The 22,105-nt window shown below is 53.7% G+C and overlaps 11 protein-coding genes across 11 annotated transcripts; 6 read left to right on the forward strand and 5 right to left on the reverse strand.

The window, feature by feature from the left end:
• Positions 1-261: 261 nt before the first annotated feature.
• Positions 262-1,911, forward strand: CLAFUR5_07720 (Histone acetyltransferase; the record flags this gene model as incomplete). The annotated part of the gene is made up of 1 exon (XM_047906868.1): positions 262-1,911. The coding sequence occupies one exon, from the start codon at positions 262-264 to the stop codon at positions 1,909-1,911; it is 1,650 nt and encodes a 549-aa protein (XP_047762820.1).
• A 1,324-nt stretch (positions 1,912-3,235) lies between these two features.
• Positions 3,236-3,766, forward strand: CLAFUR5_07721 (uncharacterized protein; the record flags this gene model as incomplete). The annotated part of the gene is made up of 1 exon (XM_047906869.1): positions 3,236-3,766. One exon carries the CDS (start codon positions 3,236-3,238, stop codon positions 3,764-3,766), a length of 531 nt encoding a protein of 176 aa, XP_047762821.1.
• Positions 3,767-4,094: 328 nt separating this feature from the next.
• On the reverse strand, positions 4,095-5,091 carry CLAFUR5_07722 (uncharacterized protein; the record flags this gene model as incomplete). Its single annotated transcript, XM_047906870.1, has 2 exons — positions 4,095-4,684; positions 4,731-5,091. 2 exons carry the CDS (start codon positions 5,089-5,091, stop codon positions 4,095-4,097), a joined length of 951 nt encoding a protein of 316 aa, XP_047762818.1.
• Positions 5,092-5,326: 235 nt separating this feature from the next.
• Positions 5,327-6,097, reverse strand: CLAFUR5_07723 (uncharacterized protein; the record flags this gene model as incomplete). The annotated part of the gene is made up of 1 exon (XM_047906871.1): positions 5,327-6,097. The coding sequence occupies one exon, from the start codon at positions 6,095-6,097 to the stop codon at positions 5,327-5,329; it is 771 nt and encodes a 256-aa protein (XP_047762819.1).
• Positions 6,098-6,421: 324 nt separating this feature from the next.
• On the reverse strand, positions 6,422-8,609 carry CLAFUR5_07724 (putative polyol transporter 6; the record flags this gene model as incomplete). The annotated part of the gene is made up of 7 exons (XM_047906872.1): positions 6,422-6,527; positions 6,578-6,881; positions 6,934-7,242; positions 7,293-7,534; positions 7,585-7,931; positions 7,987-8,443; positions 8,494-8,609. 7 exons carry the CDS (start codon positions 8,607-8,609, stop codon positions 6,422-6,424), a joined length of 1,881 nt encoding a protein of 626 aa, XP_047762816.1.
• Positions 8,610-10,084: 1,475 nt separating this feature from the next.
• CLAFUR5_07725 (Cytochrome P450 7B1) lies at positions 10,085-11,806 on the forward strand (the record flags this gene model as incomplete). The annotated part of the gene is made up of 1 exon (XM_047906873.1): positions 10,085-11,806. One exon carries the CDS (start codon positions 10,085-10,087, stop codon positions 11,804-11,806), a length of 1,722 nt encoding a protein of 573 aa, XP_047762817.1.
• Positions 11,807-11,835: 29 nt separating this feature from the next.
• CLAFUR5_07726 (uncharacterized protein) lies at positions 11,836-12,460 on the reverse strand (the record flags this gene model as incomplete). Its single annotated transcript, XM_047906874.1, has 2 exons — positions 11,836-12,159; positions 12,215-12,460. 2 exons carry the CDS (start codon positions 12,458-12,460, stop codon positions 11,836-11,838), a joined length of 570 nt encoding a protein of 189 aa, XP_047762814.1.
• A 504-nt stretch (positions 12,461-12,964) lies between these two features.
• CLAFUR5_07727 (SNF1 protein kinase subunit beta-3) lies at positions 12,965-14,740 on the forward strand (the record flags this gene model as incomplete). The annotated part of the gene is made up of 2 exons (XM_047906875.1): positions 12,965-14,644; positions 14,696-14,740. 2 exons carry the CDS (start codon positions 12,965-12,967, stop codon positions 14,738-14,740), a joined length of 1,725 nt encoding a protein of 574 aa, XP_047762815.1.
• A 2,264-nt stretch (positions 14,741-17,004) lies between these two features.
• CLAFUR5_07728 (uncharacterized protein) lies at positions 17,005-18,177 on the reverse strand (the record flags this gene model as incomplete). The annotated part of the gene is made up of 2 exons (XM_047906876.1): positions 17,005-17,259; positions 17,311-18,177. 2 exons carry the CDS (start codon positions 18,175-18,177, stop codon positions 17,005-17,007), a joined length of 1,122 nt encoding a protein of 373 aa, XP_047762812.1.
• Positions 18,178-18,350: 173 nt separating this feature from the next.
• CLAFUR5_07729 (54S ribosomal protein subunit img1, mitochondrial) lies at positions 18,351-19,153 on the forward strand (the record flags this gene model as incomplete). Its single annotated transcript, XM_047906877.1, has 2 exons — positions 18,351-18,555; positions 18,609-19,153. 2 exons carry the CDS (start codon positions 18,351-18,353, stop codon positions 19,151-19,153), a joined length of 750 nt encoding a protein of 249 aa, XP_047762813.1.
• Positions 19,154-19,678: 525 nt separating this feature from the next.
• On the forward strand, positions 19,679-21,693 carry CLAFUR5_07730 (Putative metal chaperone; the record flags this gene model as incomplete). Its single annotated transcript, XM_047906878.1, has 4 exons — positions 19,679-19,828; positions 19,884-19,942; positions 19,992-20,732; positions 20,787-21,693. The coding sequence occupies 4 exons, from the start codon at positions 19,679-19,681 to the stop codon at positions 21,691-21,693; spliced, it is 1,857 nt and encodes a 618-aa protein (XP_047762846.1).
• Between the last annotated feature and the right edge of the window lie 412 nt (positions 21,694-22,105).

Here is a 22,105-nt window from a genome sequence, read left to right on the forward strand (position 1 = left end):
TTGAGGTCGTTGGCGTGTCTGGGAGACTTTGCGGCGAAGCGGGCATGAGAGTCATGCCTGATTTCGTGCCTCACCGGAGTCATCTCCTTCGCTTGCATTTTAATTTATAGCGCGTCTTTCACCCGTCTTCCTTCCTTCACTTCCAACATATCTCTGCTATTCCATCTTGATCTCTTGCTCATTAGCTCTACCACAGTCGGACAACGCGTTGGATAGCGGCCCATTATCTTACAGCATATCATATACTTTCGAGCAGGCAGCATGACTCTCAAGGACGACCTCAAAGCTGCACTACCGACGGGATTCAATGCAAATGTTCGATATGTGAGGTCAAGACCGAAAGCTTGCGAGCCTCTGTTCTCGGCCTTGCCAGGTCAACAAGCAGAGAAAACGCGCGTGGCTGGTCACTTTCTAGCTGTGAGCATAAGTCCGGACTCAGAGGCGACATCGACGACGAACGCCACAAGTCAGCAGCCACGAGATGTGATCAGCTTCGCCATCGAGGTATCGGTATACACTACCAAGCAGCTCACGACCATATTCATCAGCAAGGTGGACTCTACAGCACACACTTCAAAGGTCAAGCCATCACCTGTCAAGACTACAGTCACAACTTTGCTGCAATATCTTGCCAACAAAGAACTGCGAAGACATCCCCGACGAAAGGTCGTGATCTCGCTGTTCGCTCGGGCGCAAGCGCAGTATCTATTTCCCGGGTCGGCTGATAGCAAGACAAAGCATGTCCTAGATGACAGGCAACTTATCAAGTGGTGGGCTCGTGTGTTGGACCCGATCATACCTCGTTCGGGAACGTCGACCGATGTCACTAACATTTGTACCATCGCGAATGGTGTGACGAACGAAAATTCGTCAAACCAACCCGTAGAACCCGACGTTCGATACCAGGGCTATCTTACGGTGCCTGGGTTTGCGAAGAACGAGCTCCGATCTTTCATGCCAACTCCAGCTACGACTTCGCCGGACACGACGCCACGATGGAAACCAGAGCACCCATTGATGGACCTTGCTCGCACCAGGGGCTTGCCCGAGCACGCACCACCAAGGTGTCTGCTACCACGATTCGAAGACGATCCGAAGGCAAGATACATGACCGATCTGGACGAGGAGATTGGCATCGCCCACGACGCAGAGGTTACGATCAGTCCTTCCAAGCGTAAGAGCGGCAGATGGAATTCTGTTCGTAGCCTCGATCAGTTCTGGGAAATGATGGCGTTTAGGCAGGAATGCTCGTCTGGTAGGGCAGTTGGCTTTCTATGGCTGGTCATCTCGCCCGAAGGAAGTGATGCGCATGGCTTGGGTGAAAGCCAAGGTGGTTCTCAGATGACCGATTTCAACAGCCAGGAGACAGTTTTCAGTCAAGAGTCTTTGCCACCCACGAATGATCTTCAGCCGACGTCAGATCCTTCAGTTCCGTTGTGCAGCAGTCCCAAGAAGAAGCGGCGCAAGCCACTGACGGGTCCCGTCATCCCAAGACAGCCACGATTGAAGAAGGCAGACTCGTCGACTTTGTCCCACGCCTCGGTCCAGGATGGTGAGGGTCTAGCCGTCTCGAAGGATGGCTACGACAAAGTGATCCACACTCTCCTTCAGCTGGACTTTGCTAACCTCGACATATCTGTGCAATCAACATCGAAGTGGGTAAAAGAGGTCATCGGCATTTCAGGGAGTGGCGATTTCTCGTTCCGTGTAGAAGGCACTGCGAATGCGACCACACTCGTGGGCGCCGGCCAGGGGAATGGGAATACCGTCAACGATCTTGGCGGCATGATCCGGAAGAAGAGGAAAGCCAACGATGTTGCACCAGCGGAGGCACAGCAGGAAGCGGTTCCTGCAGTCAATGTTCTGAGCACTAATATGGTGAGGAAGAAGCCAAAGGCTGCGGTGCCTTAGGTATTCGGATCGCGTGTTGGTGCAGTCGGATCCAGTCTCGTGGGTACTGCAGACTCACCAAGCTCGAGCATGACATGCTGGCACGTGTCTGTATCCGCGCTTCCAGATCAATCGGCTTACGCAGCGCCACTGCCAGATGTGTCCCTGCACTCGAGGGTTCCAGAAGCTGCAGCGAACAAAGATGGGGCCGACAGAGTGCAGTCGCAACAATCATTATGGCAAAGATAAAACAGACTTCCAGGATGTACGAATTGCAGTGGCATCCACAACGCTCAACCACACACACACAGACAGCATGGCGGATCCTTTTGCTCACGTTCAGCTCCGAGAGACACCGACAGAAAGGCAGATGAATCTCGCTTGCACTTTTCGTCTCCTCACACAAGTAGTCGTCGGAAGCTGCTCGGCCTTCGCCGCGAACAGCATCACCACTCTCGTCAATCAACGCCGAATCTTGCCAGCCGATCAACAGTCTCATGACACTATAAGGCCCGCTCCTATCGATATGCCCTTGGATGTGGCTATGGTCATCAGCGGCTTGACCTGCGTGATCTATACGCTGTTCAAGACATGGCCAACAGAATGCAAGACCATTCGACAGTGTTACACCAGGAACCTTCGCGCTCTTGCAGCTGCTGTCATCACTGAATACAATCTGGACTTGACGACGCAACTGGTCAAGGCACAGCACCTAGAGCTGGAACTGCCGATCTCGTCAGACTCACTCTCCTTGCTGAAATGTTGCCTCGTCATACTCTTGACTCAGGGGATATGCTTTTTGCTACTGATCATAAGGTTGATCAAGACTCATCGACTGTTGCTCGCTCACGCAGTGATCGATTTTCGTGGTCGGAAGATCGGAGGCGGGCTTTAGCTAGGAAGTGAGAGTGGACGTGATAGCTGTAGAGCTAGTGAAGAATATTGAAGTGAGGTCGCGGTCAAGGATATGGTAGCAAATGAAGTCATTTCGCTAAGTCGACCAGGATCATTCTCCCGCATTTCCAAACTTCATCCTTGCCAAGGACTTTGTGTCACATGCACGACCCTTTTTCATGGTGAGTGAATGCTGCATCCTGCAGAGCTCACATAAGCTTCCCCAATTCTCACCGCCACTTTCAAAGCTTCTACAAGTCTCGCACAAAAGAGACCGCTCGCACACACCAATTCCGACCTTGCAGAGCTAAAACTTCGGTAACAAGGTGTCAGCCCACTAAAATCATGCAAGGGTCATATACTAACCCTGCAAACATAGCAACCAAACATCAACATCGAGCATACCGTATACAACACACATATAACCACGACCCCCGACACGCCACCTGCAATGCCACGCACCGTCACAGAGACCATCACAGTCACCCGCTTCGGCATCGAAGGACCCCCCACCCCAACGCCCGCCACCAATCCCTCATCAGCCCCCTTCACACCCTTCGAAGGCTTCGGCCATGCCCTCACCCACGTCGGCCTTCCGGCAATCGGATCGACAATAATGTTCCTAACCACCACCATCGCCGTCTTCCTCGCCACGGCCGCCGTCACATTCCTGATCCTTCAGATCCGACCACCTTTGACGAAACTTTACTCGGGAAGATCCCCGACCGTCTCCGCGGCGGAGGATAAGAAGACGGCGCTTTCGGCGGCGAGGAGTGTGACGTTTTGTCATGTTGTTACGGTTTTGGCGCTGGTGTTGAGGATGAGGGAGGCGTTGGCGATGTTGGCGCCGATGGCGTATGAGGTTTGTGCGTTGATTTTGGCGATTGAGGTGGGGTGTGTTGTGGTGCTTGGGGGCGTTTGGGGGATTGTTAAGGTGGTGGAGTTGGGGGGGACGGCGGCGAAGGGAGAGAAGGCGACGTGAGGGTGCTCTGGATTGGAAGGGGGTGGTACGAGTGTGAGATGGAGGTGTGGATGGAAGTGAGGGGTTAGAAGAAGGATGCTGTTCTGTGAGGTTTGCTCGGGCTACGGCGCTGTACAGAGAGACGTTGGTTCAAGTTCAATGCTTGGAGGACATACTTCGCATCTGGCTCTTGCCAGTTTACTGGAGAGCCCGCTCCGCCATGCTTTTTGAGCCTCAATCGTCTCTTTATGGCTTCCATTCAGCAGTGTTTGAACCCAGGCGAGATCACCATCCGAATGATCCAGGCCTTGAGGGGATCTCGGAATCACTCCACGTCACTCCTATCTTCTCACAGCTTGTTCTTGTGGCAGTCCCACATCTGGCCCAAAGTACGCATATGCTCCTCGACCCAGATCGGGTCAGATTCGTGTCGGTCTGTGAAGTAGATCTTGAAGTGTGCTGCGATTCTCAGCTCACGCCAGGACGAGTCACTCTCGATAGCCTTCTCAAACGCCCTCTTGTACAGGATGGCGTCCTGGTATCCCGGCGAGCGCTTGATCTGTAGATAGTTCTTGTTATTGCACTTGTGCCTCCACCCACTCGATGCGCTGGGGTAGATGCAGCCGTGTGCTTCGCAGTCGGCGATCTTGAAGTAGGTGTGACCCAGCTCCCGCAATAGCCAAGTGACTGCGACGTACTCTGTGGGAGTCCGATCCAGGCTGAGGAGACTTCTCGAGTCGAGAAGCTTCCTGGAACCAGTGATCGTGGCATGGAAGGCAATGTCGACGCGCTCGAGACGGCAGAGCTCCTTTGCTCCCGCAGCGGAGCTGAGTCTGAAAGGTCCGGTCGTGTGGCAGTTGAGGCTCAACAGAATCTGCTCTAGGAGTTCCGGGATAGCAAACACTCGGCGAGTTGCTATAGTCGGTCTGCTGGCAGCCTCTGTTGCGATGTCAGTAGCGCTCCAACACACGCAAGCGACACTCACGATCGGTCTGGTCCTGCAGATCCTCCTTCTCGAGCTTGACAGTCGCGAGTTCCGACTCGAGTGCTCTGGTCCGAGACTTCAGCGGTAATGTGATATGCATGTGTGTTGTCAGAGCGTCGCGCGCCACGGTCGGATCATCTAAGCCCAACTCGCGCACGGCGTCGGCAACTACAGCAGACTCAACGCCAGATTGGTTTATCGACTGTGGTGTGTGGTCCTGCGCATAGGCAGCCATCGCGACACTCTCGTCACGCTCGATCCGCAGACACTCGTTCTCCACCTTCAACACCTCAACTTCTTCTTGCAGCTGCAGATGCTGGCGTGCTAGAAGCTGTTGAGCTATGTCCTTAGGCGAAGCCATGTTGGCGCGAGTGAAGTGCTGTGGTCGGTTTGATGATGTATGACAATGTGAAGTGGACGGAACAAACTTGAGCTCGATAAGTATGGAAGTTACAGCGCGGCGACATCCTTGTGAAGCACAGACCCGCGATCTTGCACATGCTTGCCGGTTACATGCTGCTTACACTGCACGCTCGCCTCGTCAATTCTTACTTACATCGCTTTAACCTTCATATCTCATATCCGTCACGACTCCTTTAGAGCTCGTCAGCGTGTGCCCTCCACAGCTCTCCCAGCGTAGATTGCGCCGAGTAGATCCGGCAGTATCTCTGGCTCCTGTCCTTGAAGTAGATGAGCAGCGGCCTGGTTATTCTGATCGACTTCCACGACGAGTCTTCCTTCACAGCCTTCTTGAACCGTCGTTTGCGATCAGCAGATGTGTAATAGCTGGGTGAGTGCTCGAGCTGGATGTCGCTGCCATTGCACTTATGTCTGGGCTGGCGAAGGCCCGGGCGGCAGCCGGCGTTCTCCTGTTCGCACGTCGCCTGGCTGAAGCCGCTATGTCCGAGCTCGCGAAGCAGCCACACCATCGCAGCGTGTGCGCTCGGATATGCTGAGAGTTGGACATCCTGTTTCGACAACTTCAGCTTAGGACTGTTTCGTAGAGTATCGCGGAAGGCACAATTGACTTTCTCGAGACGACACAGCTGCATAGTACCAGCGATGTTGCTGGTGATGAAGGGTCCCTTGGTGTGAGAGTCGACGTTGAGGATGATCATTTCTAGCAACTCTGGTACGGCGAGGACACGAGCAGCTGCGGAAGGCGTGTCTGTGGAAGGCGTGTCCGCGGAAGGGATATCAGCGGAAGGCGTCTCTGCGTCAAGTATCTTTCGACGCTTACGGCTTGCAATTCGCGTCCGGGTGGAGACTCGCATGTTCGCGGAAGGGGTATCAGCGGAAGGGGTGTCTGCGCCAAGGATCTTTTGGAGATAACGTCTTGCACTTTGTGCCCGTGTGGAGACAGACATGTTCGCGTTGGTGGTGACGTCGATCGTGTCGGTGGCAGAGCAGATGATCGTGCGGTGGAATGGAGAAAAGGAAGGCTGGTCTAGGCGTTGAGGACTGGATGAGGTTTGAGCACAGGATCTCAGCAACCAGTTGTGGTCCTCTGGTTACCACACCATCACACTACCCATTTGCCAAACAGGCTGTCAATTTATCCAGACTGCATTCATAATCAACGATGTATGCCACCGGGCAAGCTTGATGTTTGAGAAGATTCACTCGCTGGTGAAACAAAATGTCGATGCTTACAAGAGTATGTGTAGGATATACGAAATGCATAGCTCATCTCATGCCACGCTCACCTTACGAGACTCTCGCTCACCAATCGTCTCATCAAAGCTGTAGAGCGGTGCGAGCTTTGCAGACTTCTTGAACAAGACCCATCGCTTGAACCTGTATGCATCATCAGCACGCCACTCTCACATCATCCGGAACGTACTCACCACCAAGGAAACGCTTCCGTCGTCTGGTACTGCATGAATCGGCCAGTAGGTACGCCAAAGATGTAGTCGAGCTCTTCAAGTGTGCGTTGCTTCGTTTCTGGAACGAAGAAGAAGATCATGATGAGAGCAACGACGTTGAGGCCGGCGTAGAAGCCGAATGCACCAGTCGGCGTCATGGCGGTCAGGATGGCTGGGAAGGATATGGACAGCACGGCAGCCCAGAAGAGACATGTCGCGACTGCCCATCCCATGCCGACTTCTCTGTGCGAGAGCGGGAAGACTTCGGCGGAGTAGGTGAAGGGTACTGCGATGGTGATTAGCTCCGAATTGATTGAAAATACAGCAATGCACCATACCGGGTCCTTCTCCTGGACTGTAGAAGGCAGCGAAGAGATAGATGAAGAGTGCAATCGCTCCAAGGCGCCCCGATCCTTCGCCGGGAATCAGGAAGCAAAGACCTGCTGCAAGCAAAGTCCAAGCCATGTTCGGGAAGGTGAAGAGTAACAAAGCCCAGCGACCAAAGGTGTCGATTGTCCAGATGGCGGGCCATGCGAACACAAAATTGACGAGACCGAATCCGAAAGAGGCGATGAGTGCAGTCCTCTCGGATACGCCCGCCTCCTTGAAGACAGTAGAGCTGTAAAACGCAATGATGTTGATACCACCTACGTCTCTGTTAGTGATGAACAAAGGTTTGGGACGCATAGTGACTTACACATCTGCTGCGCAATCATGACTACGAAACTGGCCAAAGTGGCTCGCCTGACACGGGGAATCGTGAAAAGCTGGGCGAAGCGGCTGAAATAGTTGCTATCGCCGACGATGCTCTTCTCAATCTGAAGCTGGCAGTGGATGTAGTATAAATCCCGAGCTGCCTGGAGTGGCTGAAAGCGTAATCTCAGCAGTGACTTGTAGGCTTTGGGATACCGGTCTTTCTTCATATACCATCTTGGAGATCTGGGTCAAGTTAGCACATGTATCTCAGAAGGGCACTCCATCGCACTCACTCGGGGCAGAAGTAGATGCCGAGCGTGAGAGGGACGGCTGGAATGAAGGCCGACCCAATCTGCAGTCTCCAGGCAATATCTCCGACTGAGTATACAGCAAGATTGGCACAGAATCCGAGGAAGATGCCGAAGGCTGTCCACATCTGCCAGGACATGACCAGAGCGCCACGGATCTTAGCAGGGCTGTTCTCAGCGGCAAAGATGGGAACAGAAGCGCCTTTCAGACCCATGCCAATGCCCATCAAGATGCGGGTGATGAAGAGCTGTTCCCAGGTCTGTGTCAAAGCACCGCCGATAGGCGTAATGAGACAGAAGATAGCAGAGACGAAGATGGTACCGCGGCGGCCCTGTGGTGGGCATTGAGATTAGCTACATCTAGAGCTGATCGTAGAGTGAACTTACGAGGTAGAAGTTGCAAGGATCAGATAGCCAGCACCCGATAAAAGCACTTCCAATGTATGGGCCAGCGTTGACAAGACCAACGAGCCAGCTGTCGCGGATTTGAGTGGGACATGTAGGATCTTCTCCGCAGCCAATGCCAAACTCCAGTGGAAAGGACAAGTTGGCGCCGTTCGATCCAGTCTGATCCCAACCCTGTACAGCAGCGCCGATGGAGCATACAATAATGGTGAAGTACAGGGCGACCGGGTGCCTCCACTTGTGTGCCGCCTCAAATCGAAGCGCTTCCTTGTCGGCGTCGTCCAGAATGTTGAGGTTCTCGAAGTTGGCAGGGTCTTGGGCGATGAGTGCGCCTTTCTTCAGTAGTTCGGTATGCTCTTGGAGGCCTTTCTCCGAAGCAAAGACCTCAACATCGCGCATGAGTTCATCGTATGGTATGTCGGCCAATGGATTGCTGACTCTGTTCATTGTCAGTGAGTATACTTATGACCGACAAGCCATCCCTCGTACTTCGCATCGAGGTTCTTGTTCAGGTTGATCGAGGCAACAGCCGACCTGTTCTTCATTGGCAACTCTTCATGGCTGACATCAGAGTCCACGCCATGCTGCGGGCTCTTCTCATCCATCCCGGCAACTACCTCTTGATGGACTGATCCAGGTCACGCAAGCGGTACGAAAGTGTAGCGATACCAAGATGCGCACAAGCAGAAGACAAAAGCAGGCAAGAAAGCTACTCCAGCACGGGCGAGGAGCAAGGGCTCCGCATAGTCTTAAGAAAGCATCCGAAGGAGTGATGTTGCTGCATGCCAACGATATCTCCGCACTCAGGCAAAACTAAATCCTGGAATGCTCATGGGTCCCCAATGAGAGTTTCATGCAAGCTGTCGGACTCGCCGTTCGCCCAGCAACGGCGTGGTACAGCATTGCCAGATCTGGAGATCCGCGGACGAGACTGTCGGTATCCAAGACTGCCAACACTGAGGCAGATTCTGGGCGTTGCATGATAAGCCTGGCGGAAAGCGTCAGCGATCTTACATTGAACTCTATCACAACTCTTGTGAAAGTTTGGATGTCACTCGCGAGTGGTATGGAGACACAAATGCATTAGTCGATGACGGGTTCCAAAGGTGAAGTCAGATGCGGCGGTGAATCGGAATTTGGCTCTTGATAGAGTCCTTCGACAAACTCTGCCGCAAACATGGACGTGCATGGCGAACAGAAGCTCTCGAGGGTTCGCCCAGCATTCCTTGATCTGACTGGACAGCCGCTTGCATCTGTCTTCTCCATCTCGTCGCCGTGACACTCAAGACTCCCGCCAGTGTGACAGTCGTAGACTTCATCGTTGCAAAGCGTGCTGCATGGCGCTGTCACACGACTTGTTGCTTGAGATGAGGTGGGAAGCCGGCCGTTGCAGACAGCCAAAGGGCCAAGAAAAGGTGGCTGAAAGACGCCGCTGTGAAGCCGAAGATGAGACGGCGGCATCTGGGTGCAATGCATCGCGCAACCTTGTTTTCCATCAAGAGCTGACAGCAGGGCACTGTGATGCATGTTGCGATGGGGATGTCATGAACACAGTGTTGCAGATAGCGAGGTGTGTAGTCGATGTCGACGAGAGGAAGCAGCAAGAGACAAAACAGAAGGTGCGAAGGAGGAATCGCGGCATGACCCGCTGCGCTGGCCTCTCACATCTTCGCGTTTCCTGCTGACACTCCCATACTAACAACATCAAAACCTCAATACCCGATTGATCAAGCCTATGGCATTAACGATATCGCCGCGCATCACACACCCGTTCCACTGACCCTCCCTGACAGCCAACACGGCCTGCACAATCTGCTCGAGGTCGAGGTCAATGCTCCAAGCACACCAAGAGCGCCACACCACGAGCTATTGGAGAGGGACGTTTGCCTGAACTCTTGCCGCTGTCAGAAGCTTGAAACCCGCCACGAGGCTGCGAATGTAACACCGTGAGCGCCATCGATACCACCCCACTAGGCAGAGTCTCCGCCGCGGCCACACAGCCTACAGGACGTGGTGCTGCGCGAGCTTCCGCAGAAAATCACATACCCGGACTAAATCGGTCGTGTGATTCCGTCACAGTATGGGTGTCCCTCATCAGGACGACTTGACTCTTGCACAAGGCGAGACTGGCAATGTGAGCTTCCTGCTTGAGCATCGATGGACAATCGCCAGCTTCATGCTGTGTGTCATGATCCTCCTCACACGCATATCAAGCAGTCTCAACTCCAGATCCAAAACAGCAGGCGAACATGGCGCCGCAACAGTGCCAGCAGTGCCCTACTGGCTGCCAATCCTCGGCCACATCCCCAACATGGCCTGGGACGCAGATGGCTTCGTCAAGGGCCTCAGAGCTATCTACGACTGCGGAATTTTTTCCCTCAATTTTGGTGGCACAAGGCACAATATCATCTGCCACCCTGGTCTTGCTACGGCGGTCCTCAATACGAAAGCGAGTAATGCCAACAATGAGTCTGTCAGCAAGCGCCTTATGGACCTCGTCTTTGGATTCCCATCAAATGAATTGGAGAAGTACGATGTTGCTTTTGAGGAACTTCATGGACTGTATAGAATCATTCAAGTTGAGCCTGGGCTTGGTAAGATGGTTGAGCAGACAGCGCGGAAGACGAAAGAGAACATCAACAATCTTGTAACCTTCATGGAAAGTCCTGTCGATCAAATGCCGTGGGAGAAGGTCAGTAATATCAACGTTGTCGAATCACCAAACGGCGAGCGAGTCGTTGAAGCAAGTCTGCTGCCTCTGATTCGAGATTTCTGCGCCTTCACTGCCAACCCTTCAATCATGGGATCAGACTTCTTGGAGAACAATCCTCAATTCTTTGACGACATCTGGATTCTAGATCGAGGGTTCTTATTACTCGCCACCGGCCTACCGCGCTGGGCACCGATACCGACCTTGACGAGGGCACACATTGCCCGCAGGAACAATCTACGCCGTTTGGAGACGTTCCACGCGATGATGGATAAGCAGTGGGATGGCAATAACGATGACCCCAAATGGTCCAGCCTGGACGATGTCGGTGATTTGATTAAAGCTCGCATGGATATATACTGCAAGTACAAGCTCAGCATTCGAGCGCGCGCTTCAATCGAGCATGCCCTGATGTGGGCGGCCAATGCCAATTCGAATTCCTTGGTCTTCTGGTTGGTCAATCGGATTTATGAGGACAAGGCGCTGCTTGCGATGATCCGAGAGGAGATCGCGCCGTATGTCAAGGTGGAGCAAGTCGAAACCGGTCTACCGATTAAGGAGCCGCCGCGTATAACATCGCTTGATGTCGAAGGACTGTGCGACAAGTGTCCATTACTGAAGAGCTGCTATGTTGAGTGCCTCCGTCTTGATACTGGTTCCTGGTCGTTCAAGTCGGTTAAAAGCGACTTTGTACTTCAAAGCCGGGAGAAAGAAGCACAGCCGTGGCTCCTGCGCAAGGGCGAATACGTCCACGTTGCGCATGACCTCCACAACACCGATCCCAATCACTTCGAGAACCCGGCAGTCTGGAAGGCTGATAGGCACATCAAGTATGACGACAAGCGTGTTGGCACTGCGGACATGGGTAGTATTCGGCCGTATGGAGGTGGCACGAGTATGTGTAAAGGTCGTGCTTTCGCTCTGAAGGAGGTCATGATGTTCACGGCGGCCATTGTCTCCATGTGGGATATCGAAGCTGCTGGTGGTGGAACGTGGAAAATGCCCAAGCATGCCAAGGCCACTGGCGTCTACAGTACCCGCGATGACACTCGTGTTTGGATCAAAGCCAGGAAGATGCCGGCGAGGGGATGAAAGATTGTCAAGATGAAGTGACATCTTTCTCAGAAGTCGGAGTCTTCTTCCTCGAGGATGGTGTGTGCCAGCAAACCGCGGGTCCCGCCAGCTCTGCGAGTGCCGTCCGACATGCTCATGTATCCGGGAGAAAGCGCGCCAGGTGAGAGGTGACGGGGAGATAGCAGAGGCATTTCGGCCTTGACCCTCTGTTGCTGCTTCTCCTCACGATACTGCTTCGCCGATCGCAGCGGTACCTCTGGCGGCTTCGATTCGAGGCTCAATACTTTGTAGAGGAATCTGTAGGTTCCAAATACCGCCAGTCCTCCACCCACGCCTACGATAGCGGCGAAACCCAGATAGATGTACAGATCCTATATGATAGCATTAGTACTAGAGTCCACTATTCTGCCACGTTTTTAGATTTACCTGAAATCTAACCAGCAGCCTGAAAGGTGTTGCGAGCACGTTCAGAACGACGCGTCCAAACACAAACACGGGCTGCAGCAAGAACGCGACAGGCCAGTACAGTATCTTGACGACGAAGAATACAGCCAATGCCAAGTACCACAACACGCTCACGACTGGCCAGCATATCCAGTACGAGATGGTCAGCGCCCAGCCTAGGTAGATGTTGAGGTGTCGCGTGCCGTCGGCGATCGTGGCTTTCGGCATGGTGGTGTCACAACCCTGTCGTTTCGTCGAGTCACTTCGACCTCATCGTGGTGTAGCGAGACCTCTTTCTGTCATCAAGATGGGCTGTGGCTGGTGTTGGGGAGGATCATCACGCGGCGTAAACAACGTTCGTGCTGGCGTGTGTGATGCGGCGATGACATGCAGGAGTGTGAAAGGCTAAAGGATGTACGAGGCTGCTTTGGGCCATGTTTGGCGGGGCTTTCCTCACTTGTCCGTTGTCAGCGCCCACAGTCATTGAACTGGTTGGGGTGGTGCTGCACCGTGCTCTGTCTGCGGTCTTGTGCTTGGACTCTCTTTCACATGAACAGCAGCTCTTACTCTGTCTCCTTCGATCTTCCTCGCCCGTACTGTACATGTCGTAACACTCGTTCCACCCCATTAAGCTTCTCGTTATCTCTGACTGTGCTACCTTACGTCATGCTGTACTCGTAGCCACTTTGCGGAGCATTTTGTCGTGGGCCATTGGCGGCGTGAGTGTGAGAGATGGGGAACAGCGAGAGTAAAGACGCGGCGGCGCCCAAGTCGCCGGCGACGACCGGCGCGGAACGAGAGAAGAGGTCAGGCACGATCCGCGTGGGTGAAGGGCGACACGGGCAGTACTCGCTCTCCCACCAGCGGAAAGGTTACGGCGACCAACCCACGGCCACACAAGTCGGCAGCACTTCCGCCTCCATCTCGACAGACAAAACATACGCCCATGCCACCGTCTCGGCATCGCCCAGCCACAAGTTCCACTCCCGCGCGCGATCGATCACGACGGGCACGCCCAGGCTCGCCGCGCAAGAGTTATCGCTCAGTCACAAGTCCGAGAGCTCGGCCATGGGCAGCAGCGACAGCAAGCCGCAGCATCGGCCGCCCTCGCGCTCCAACACCCTACCAACGCATGCGACCCCACCTGCGAGGCGCACTGCGACGCCCGATCTGCAAGAGCAGCCAGCACCGCAACATGCAGAGCCGGTAGACGTGCCCCCACCGGCGCAGGATGGGGCGACCGAGTCAAAAGATGATGACTACATACCCACTGGATACGCAGAGTCGCCCTACAGTCTCGCACCGGCCAACTTTAGTCGACCGCCTAGGTTGCCGTTGCCTATTGAGGAGGAGATACATTCGCCAGGCTCACCCATCATCTCGCCGCAAGATCTAGAGGATGTCTCGAAGCTCGAAAGTGCCGATGTAGACGACGGACGCATCCCCCGCAAGACAAGTGTGCTGAGCTCCACCACCATTGACGACGACGACGACGACGTGGGCGATAACGATGCCTTCGCTACAGAATCGACGCAATATGGCGATGTGCGCGTTCCGACTGTGTTGGAGTGGGACGGCAAGGGCGAGAAGGTCTTCGTCACGGGCACCTTCTGCAAGTGGGAGAAGAAGATCAAGCTGCATAAGAATAAAGATGGCAAGCAAGGATTCTCGGCGGTTGTGCAGCTGCCTCCTGGCACCCATCACGTCAAGTTCCTGGTCGATAACGAGATGTTGACTTCGAATCAGTTGCCGACCACCGTGGATTGGACGAACATTTTGGTCAACTACATCGAGATAGTGGCGCCCGTGGCGCCCGTCAAGGAAGATGAGAAGCAGCGGCCACCCGCGCCGGCTGTGCCCATGGCGATACCAGGAGCCGCTTTGACAGCGGGACAAGCGGCGGGAAGCGGCGAGGCTGCCGCAAGCCCCGATCCACAAGTACCCGGAACAGAGGCGGACATCCCGTCCACGCTGCAAGAAGCCGAAGGGAAGGGCGTACAAGTCGGATCCGTGCCCAAGCCCATACCAGGAGCCACTGCTGTTTCTGCCACACCTCGTGAAGAGTCCGCACATACAACGCACGATCCACAAGCCACGCCTGCGCCTCCTAAGCAGAAGCAGCCACGGCCGAGGTATACTAACCAGATCCCAGAGTTCCTGATAGATCTTGACAACTACAACACCCCTGAAGACGAACGCTTCCAGCGCGCTCAGAAAGTTGCCAACACATTGCCGCAGCCCCCGAGCTTGCCAATGTTCCTGAATAAGAGCATTCTCAACGGTGCGACGCCGCACAAGGACGATGCTAGTGTTCTGATCATGCCGAATCATACTGTGCTCAACCACTTGGCTACTAGCAGTATTAAGAGTGGAGTACTGGCGACAAGTGGCACGACGCGGTATAAGCGGAAGGTATGCCATCATCATTACCGCGAGACGGCGATACTCTGCTGACATCCACAGTTCCTGACGACCATCATGTACAAACCAACCTCAGACGATGGCTGAGCGAACGCAACCAAATGAAACCCAACACGACCACATGAATGACGCCGATGCAGCTACGGCTCGCAACGGCCTTGACGACACGATAGAAGACGACCAAAAGCATGACTGACTGACAAAAGACTCACGACCGACAACTCTTCTCTTGTCCTGACCTTTACCTTTCTACCTTCACACACGTTCTGCATGGAGGGGTCATATTCGAGCGCTGGGATTGCCTCATTGGAAGGGCGAGACTGCATACGCCGAGGAGGAGGAGGAGGAGAAAGAGGATGATATGATGGAGAGATGCGGGCGCTGGATTAGAGTGATGGACCACAGGGGGAGTCTTTATAGAGGGATGAAATATGCATGCATGCCGGGGCGCGAGCCGATGGGGATGATTGTGTTTTTCAGTGATTGAGAGATGATAGTATAGAGGGATTGAATGAGATGGCTTGAATGAGGTGCAGTGATGATGTCTCGATGAAGGCGATTCTTGTTCTTTGCAGCCTTTTTGACTGGCACTGGTGAAGTGTGACCAATATGTATGATGCCTCTCTCCTTTGACGGGACGGGAGATTGATAAGTTGGCTGATCCTTATCAGCTGTTGTGACGGCGGCTTTTGATGTGCAATCGCGGTTGTGGCTGTGGTTTTCTTAGCAGAGTTTGTGAGGATCTTTGCTGGGGTTCATGGGCTTTTGGCTGTGAGTCTGTGAGAGGTTGGCATGGATAGGATGCGTTGCGTTGCATTTTGCAAGCGTTTGTTGTCGCGGCGCGCAGAGGGCGCGTGGAGGAGGAGGAGGAGGAGGAGGAGGAGGAGGAGGAGGAGGAGGTGGTGGTGGTGGTGGTGGGTGCCTGTTTTGAGAGGATGGGTAGCAATGGGAGGGTGGTTGATGTTCTGGCAAGTGGGATAATGTGGGAGTGAGGATGCGGAAGGTATGGGGGTGTTGGGCTGCTGGGGATGGAGGAATGTCGCAAGAAGGGGGAGGATGGGGTGATGTATGTCTGTTCGACTTGGGGGAAATCATGAGATCATGCTCGTCGTTGTGGTGTTGAAGTCGTTCGTCAAGACGTGACATATCGCAACATAGTCGCCTGGTCTACACAAAAAAGGTCACTGTCACTGCTCACGCAAGCAAATGAAATACTGGACATGGGCAGAGAGGTTCCAATAGGTTCGAAGGCATACAGCTTGTCAAGACAAGGACGAAAAGTGCAAAAGAAAAGAAGTAGTCCATTGAAGGCAACTTGAATGACCACACCCTGGATCGAACAGGGGACCTCCTCGGAGGCTGTAACAACGGATGTATGTTCCGTTCCACAACGAGACGTCTGTACACACGTTAGGGCGGATTGTTTGTGAGGTTTTGATCAGATGCACTCACGATAACCACTACACTACGTGATCGTTTTGTATGAAGTCCATGGAGCTTAGTTAAACATATAGTCTAAATAGCGAGGCCCAGCCGGGTTACAATCGAAGTAGCGAGATGGAACAGCCGGTGAGGTGTGAAAGGCGGGCGGGGAGCTTGACGATGACACAGAATTCAGCTTTAGTGGGGTGCAGAGCTTTTTCGGGCTGAAGAGATCGGTCCGAAGATCGGCTTTTGAGGTTCTTCTATACCGGAAATTGGTCTGGGTTGGGACATATTGTATGGCGTGGCTATGAAGCTGTGTACAGTGGCTTTCACGGCTTTGAGGCGGCCAAAGCGCGTTGGTTATCGAACGTAGAAGAAGTCTTCAGTCTCAGCGAGGCGGCCTGACCACTGGGCGGAAGGTCCGAAGTTCAGGGATATATTCGCGGATGCATGCTATGGCCAATGTCGCACGCCGCAATGGATACGTTGATGTCGCTGGTGGGTGACCGGAGATCCGTCCACGACGACGACGACAACGGCGATGTATGAGCATTCATTCTATTTGCTGTAATGCGGCGTTCCGCCTTCCAACCAGCTGTCCCGTCTGTCGTCCAAATGACCAGCAGTCTGCATAATCTGACCAGTACCGCAACGAGGGTATCAAGATGGCCGGCGACCCAGTGATCACAGTCGCGGCAATCGTATGCTTAGCAACGAAGCTTTGCGGAACGCTGTATTGATCGGTACAACGCGCTGATCGCGCATGATGTCCGGCTGCTATGTGTGGTGTGCAGCGATAACGTTACATCCGGCTCCAAGCTCTGTACGAGATGGCTCATATCTTTGATATGATTCTAGGCAGCGACGCAAGACCAGAAATCGGTCAGATGCCATCGATGTTGCGGATTTTGGCTTCCGACCGCTGTCTAGTCTCTGATGCATCGTCTCCAAGCCTCCAATGCTTGATGTTCATAAGTACCTTCCGCTGGATTGCGGGCTTCGAGCTCAGCCGCAAGACCTCGAAGAGCGACCTCATATTCCGCGACGGCCTTGCTCGCGGCTTGACGCTGCGGCATATCCTTCCCGAGGATCTTCTCAGCAAGGCTAAGACCATGCCAGATGGGTATTGCTTGCAGCATCGGCCACTGCTTACTTCGTTCCAGTAGTTTCAAGGCGCGTGGCTGTAACATGTTAGCTGAACGCACATCACATGCACGATCGATCTCGCGTACCTTGATCTGCCTCTTGCTCAAATTGCTAAGCAGTCTCTCAGCATACGCCTTCACCAAGCCCTCCGTATCCCTTTTCCCGTCGTATTTCCACGCGTACACACTCGCCAGCTCAAGAAATACACCCAACACCTCGGGTCTTATCCTAGGATCATCTTTCCTGACCGTCCCTTCTGTTCCGTGCTTCTTCGACTCTAACAGCTGCGAGATTACCTTTGCATCCCGCAGCGCTCTCTCCAAAGCACCCTTATTCCACCCCGACTCCTGCGCCAGATCGTGCAGACCAGCTAGGAATGCCCTGAGAACAGGGTCACTCTTCAAGGTCATGCCCGTCTGCTCTGCTTGGTGTAGACATCCAATGACCACTCCGAGCTGCTTTGCTTGGAAAGCTTTCCGCACGATCTTCTCCATCAATGAGTCCGACGCGGCCTTCTTGACGCCTTCATTCAGTCCTTGGAGAAGCATTGGGAGGTTCAGCCAGTCTTTCGTTTCGCCGTTGATGATACCATTGATCGCCTTCGCAACGATTGATCGTCTATGTGGCCATCCTTCCCGCGGGTTGATGGGCTGTAGGGTGATCTCCTCGCCGCCGACTATGGCTGTTTGGGGGTTGTCGATGAGTTGCTGCCGGAATTTCTGCTTGGTCACGAGCTTGTGTTCTTGCTTGTGCATGTAGGCGGGGATGAAGTACTTTTCGCGCACTGAGGAGAGGACATTCTGGAGCTCTTCGTGGGACGACTCGTGGAATGAGGGTAGATTTCCGCGTTGTCGGCTCGTGGTGCTGGAGAATGATCGTTTCGAGAGGTGCTGGGATTCGGTCTGGGCGGCTCTACGCAGGCGAAGAGAGCATCTGGTACATATCGAGGCCATGGCGACTGTACTGTAGCTGTATGAGCACGTGTATGTCGGTGTTGTCGCGATGCAATGCTCCTTGACATCGGCTCCATCGACCTCGCGCCAAGGCAAGCAAGACGTCCGAGACTCGCCGCATCGCAGCCATCGCTCTCCTGCCACACCACTTCTACCAACTGCACGCCACAACCATGTCGACATCGATACCGCCAGTGCGGCCTCTGGCTGGCTTGAAGCAGGCTCTGCGACAATGTCGAGCAGAACGAGAACGATGCCGAACATACGCGACAGCACCGATGGCACAGAAGACCTCAATGCCCAACTACCCTTCACTGGAACCCAAGTACAATGCTCCCAAGGCAGGCTTCAGGCCCTCGCAGGCGATCAAGCAAAATCGTAAGATCAGGTGATGACAGGAGGATGATACACGCAATCTGACAATTTCATAGGCTTCGAAGAAGGACTCCGCAAGATCCCCAACATACCACCTCCACGATCAACAGCGAAACTATGCCGGGACCCCATAAACAAAGTGTACGAAGACCAGCTGAAGGTGCTGGACCCAACCGGTGCACGAACACGACTCTTCAGTGATGACAACCCGGAGCGAGTTCAACCTGGCGATATTCTCCTTGTACGCATGAAGTCCGGCGATCCATTCTCTGGCGTAGTGCTCAACATTCGGAAACGAAACTCGCCCATCGATACATCGATACTACTACGGAATCAATTGACGAGAGTTGGCGTGGAAATGTGGTGCAAAGTCTACTCGCCAAACGTGGATGGAATTGAAATCGTGCAGAGGAAGGAGAAGAGGGCGAGAAGAGCTAAGCTATACTACATGAGACTGCCGAAGCACGATGTTGGTAGCGTGGAGAACATTGTCCGCCAATACCAAAGGCAGAGGATGGGAGGTCCGATGGGAAGCAGAGACACGAAGGGTAGGGATGCCAATGCGAATAGGAAGAGGAAAAACAAGAAGGGGAGGAACTGAGGCACTCGCGCGCGAGCATCAGGAAGTCATGATCAAATCATTCGGCATGGAGGCCGAAAAACTGCGCCTGCACTGAGTCTCTGTGTGGGACGAGCCGGGTCACCGACTATCCTCGCGACGTATCTCAGCTAGGGTGCGCAATTACTTACCGGCTACTCAACGCATAGGGAGCTTGCATACCCGAGTCTGAAGGTCGCCGATCTCCTCGTTCACCTACGCGACACGCAGAAATTGATTCGCGCTGTTCGACCGACTTTTCAGTCGGCATATGTGCGGCCACGCTTTCACTACAAGTCTGGTAGGAGCAAAGAGCATGGCAATCCCTGTGGGTACCAACATTAATGCTTATCGATCAGCGGGATGCCATTGGCTGGGTTGGGCAATACGATCAGATAGACCATCAAAGTCCTGTTCATTCAGGTCTATCAGATCAAACTCACGCAACCGCACAACCAATTTAAGGGCAGCAGGACGGCCATTGATCCCGGGAGGACGGTATTTGTACAGAATTTCACAGCAGCAACAATGGCAAAAGCAAAGTCTGCAGCAGCAAAGTCGAACGGCGTTTCCAAAGTCACACGATCAAACGCTCAAAAGCCACTGGAGCCTGTTAAGGCTTTGCCGGTAACTCTCCTGTCAGGTTTCCTCGGCAGTGGCAAGACTACTCTACTGCAGGTATGCAATATCGCGGGCATGAGATTTGGCTCATACTAATATCGCAATGCTGTAGCACATCCTCCGAAGCGAACATGGCCTCCGCATCGCAGTCATCGTCAACGATATTGGAGCGTATGTAAACTCATCAATACAATCCCGACCCTGTACTAACACACTACAGCGTCAACGTCGACGCAAACCTCATCCGCAACACGCACAGAGTAACCAAAACCGAAGAAAAAGTCATCGCCCTCCAAAACGGCTGCATCTGCTGCACCCTCCGTGGTGATCTCCTCGAAGAACTCGTCCGTCTCGCTGAAATTGCCGAATTCGACTACATCATCGTTGAAAGCAGCGGCATCAGTGAACCTGAGCAAGTTGCGGAGACCTTTGACTCTCGTCTCGCTGAGCAAATCAGTGAGATGGGGAATGTCGTTGAAGGGCTTGATGAGAGCACGTTGGCTACCCTTCAGAGACTGAAGGAGGCCGGTGGTCTGGAGAAGTTCGCTCGTCTTGATACGACGTGCACGGTTATTGATGCGTTTACCATGTTCCACGACTTCGAGACTACTGACCTCCTCTCCTCACGTCGTGACGACGTTACGCCTGAGGATGAGCGTACAGTATCCGACCTCATGGTCGATCAGATTGAATTCGCGGATGTCATCGTCCTCAACAAGATTGATCGTGTCGACAAGGAGATGCGGGAAAGAGTAAGGACTATGATCAAGAAGCTCAACCATCGTGCCAAGATTATCGAGAGTAGCTATGGCAAGATTGACGTGAAGGAGATTGTTAACACGGGCATGTTTAACCTTGAAGTCGCGCAGACGGGGTATGGATGGTTGCAGGATTTGCATGCGATGACGATTCGGGAGGTTAATGGGAGGAAGATGGTGACGCCGAAGCCTGAGACGGAGGAGTGAGTACCTTTAATGTGAGGGATGGGAGGTGGTGATGCTGACTATGATGACAGGTACAACGTCCGTAACTTCGTCTACGTCCGCCGACGTCCCTTCAGCCCACGCCGCCTCTTCGAACTTCTCCATGACAAGTTCATCCTACAACACCCCATCGCCGAACTCGATGAAGAAGAAGGCGAAGAAGAGGAAGAGGAGGAAGAAGACGAAAGCATGGAAGATGCCTCCGACTCAGACAACTCCGACGAGGATGAAGAAGACGAAGACGAAGACGCCACCATGACCGAAGCCCCCGAACTCCCCTCCGACGCCACCATCCTCGCCAACAAGCGCGCCCACCCCCTCTTCGCCAAACTCTTCCGCTCAAAGGGCGAATTTTGGCTCGCTACCCGCCCCCACCGCGCTGGCGAATGGTCCCAAGCTGGTGCTATGCTCACCCTCGCCGGCGGTCGACCGTGGTTCTGTACCATCGACCGCTCCGAGTGGGAAACTGGTACCGCTGAGATCGACAAGATGGTCGAACATGATATCAAGCAAGGCGGGAAATGGGGAGATCGCCGGCAGGAACTCGTCTTCATCGGCGAGAAATTAGACGTCGAGGCGATTGAAAAGGTTCTAGACGAGTGTCTTCTAAACGACAAAGAATGGAAGCAGTGGTGTAAAGTCATGGAGAAGGGAAGCGGGCCTAACAGCAATAGTCCAGAGGAATTGGAGAAGAAGATGGAGAGGTTGGCGGGGATTTTCGATGATGGGTTTCCGGACTGGGATGATGAGGAGGACCATGACCATGGGGCTGGACATGGACATGGTGGCGATGCTGTGATGAAGGATGAGGAGGTGGATTTGGAGAGGAAGGACTCGCATTCGCCGAAGAGGAATGGTGCTGCTGGTGCTGCTGGCGCTGCTGCTGCTGGCGGGAAGAAGGCGAAGCATGGGGTTAGGAAGGATGGGACTGTGTATTGAGGATTGTGAGGATGATGTGGTGTTCAGAGTAACAAAAGCTGTATAGAGGACTTTCTTGACATCCCCCTTCCCTTTCTCTGATTTGAGCGCTAATGAGTGACTCCACTACAGCCTCAGTAGGAAGAGTTGTGCCCGACTGCGCTTCAATCATACAAGGGAAGCGCACATGCGTCTTAACGACAACGGACTACAAAAGTGTGCATTCTGCGCTACGTATATTGAACACATGTGAAGCTACTGCGCAGCACGTGCTACCGTGGTCCTCTACTTTGCTTTACTACATGACAGAAGCGCAAATACGACTTCGCACACGTACATTCCCGCACCCAGAGCCGCTGAACAGCACGTGCTCATGTGTATTTCAACACGCGGCGTCAACCACACAAAGTTCAAATCGTCATCAACAGACTGG

The sequence above is a fragment of the Fulvia fulva genome, chromosome 6 (assembly GCF_020509005.1).
Source record: "Fulvia fulva chromosome 6, complete sequence".
NCBI classification, from domain to species: Eukaryota; Fungi; Ascomycota; class Dothideomycetes; order Mycosphaerellales; family Mycosphaerellaceae; genus Fulvia; species Fulvia fulva.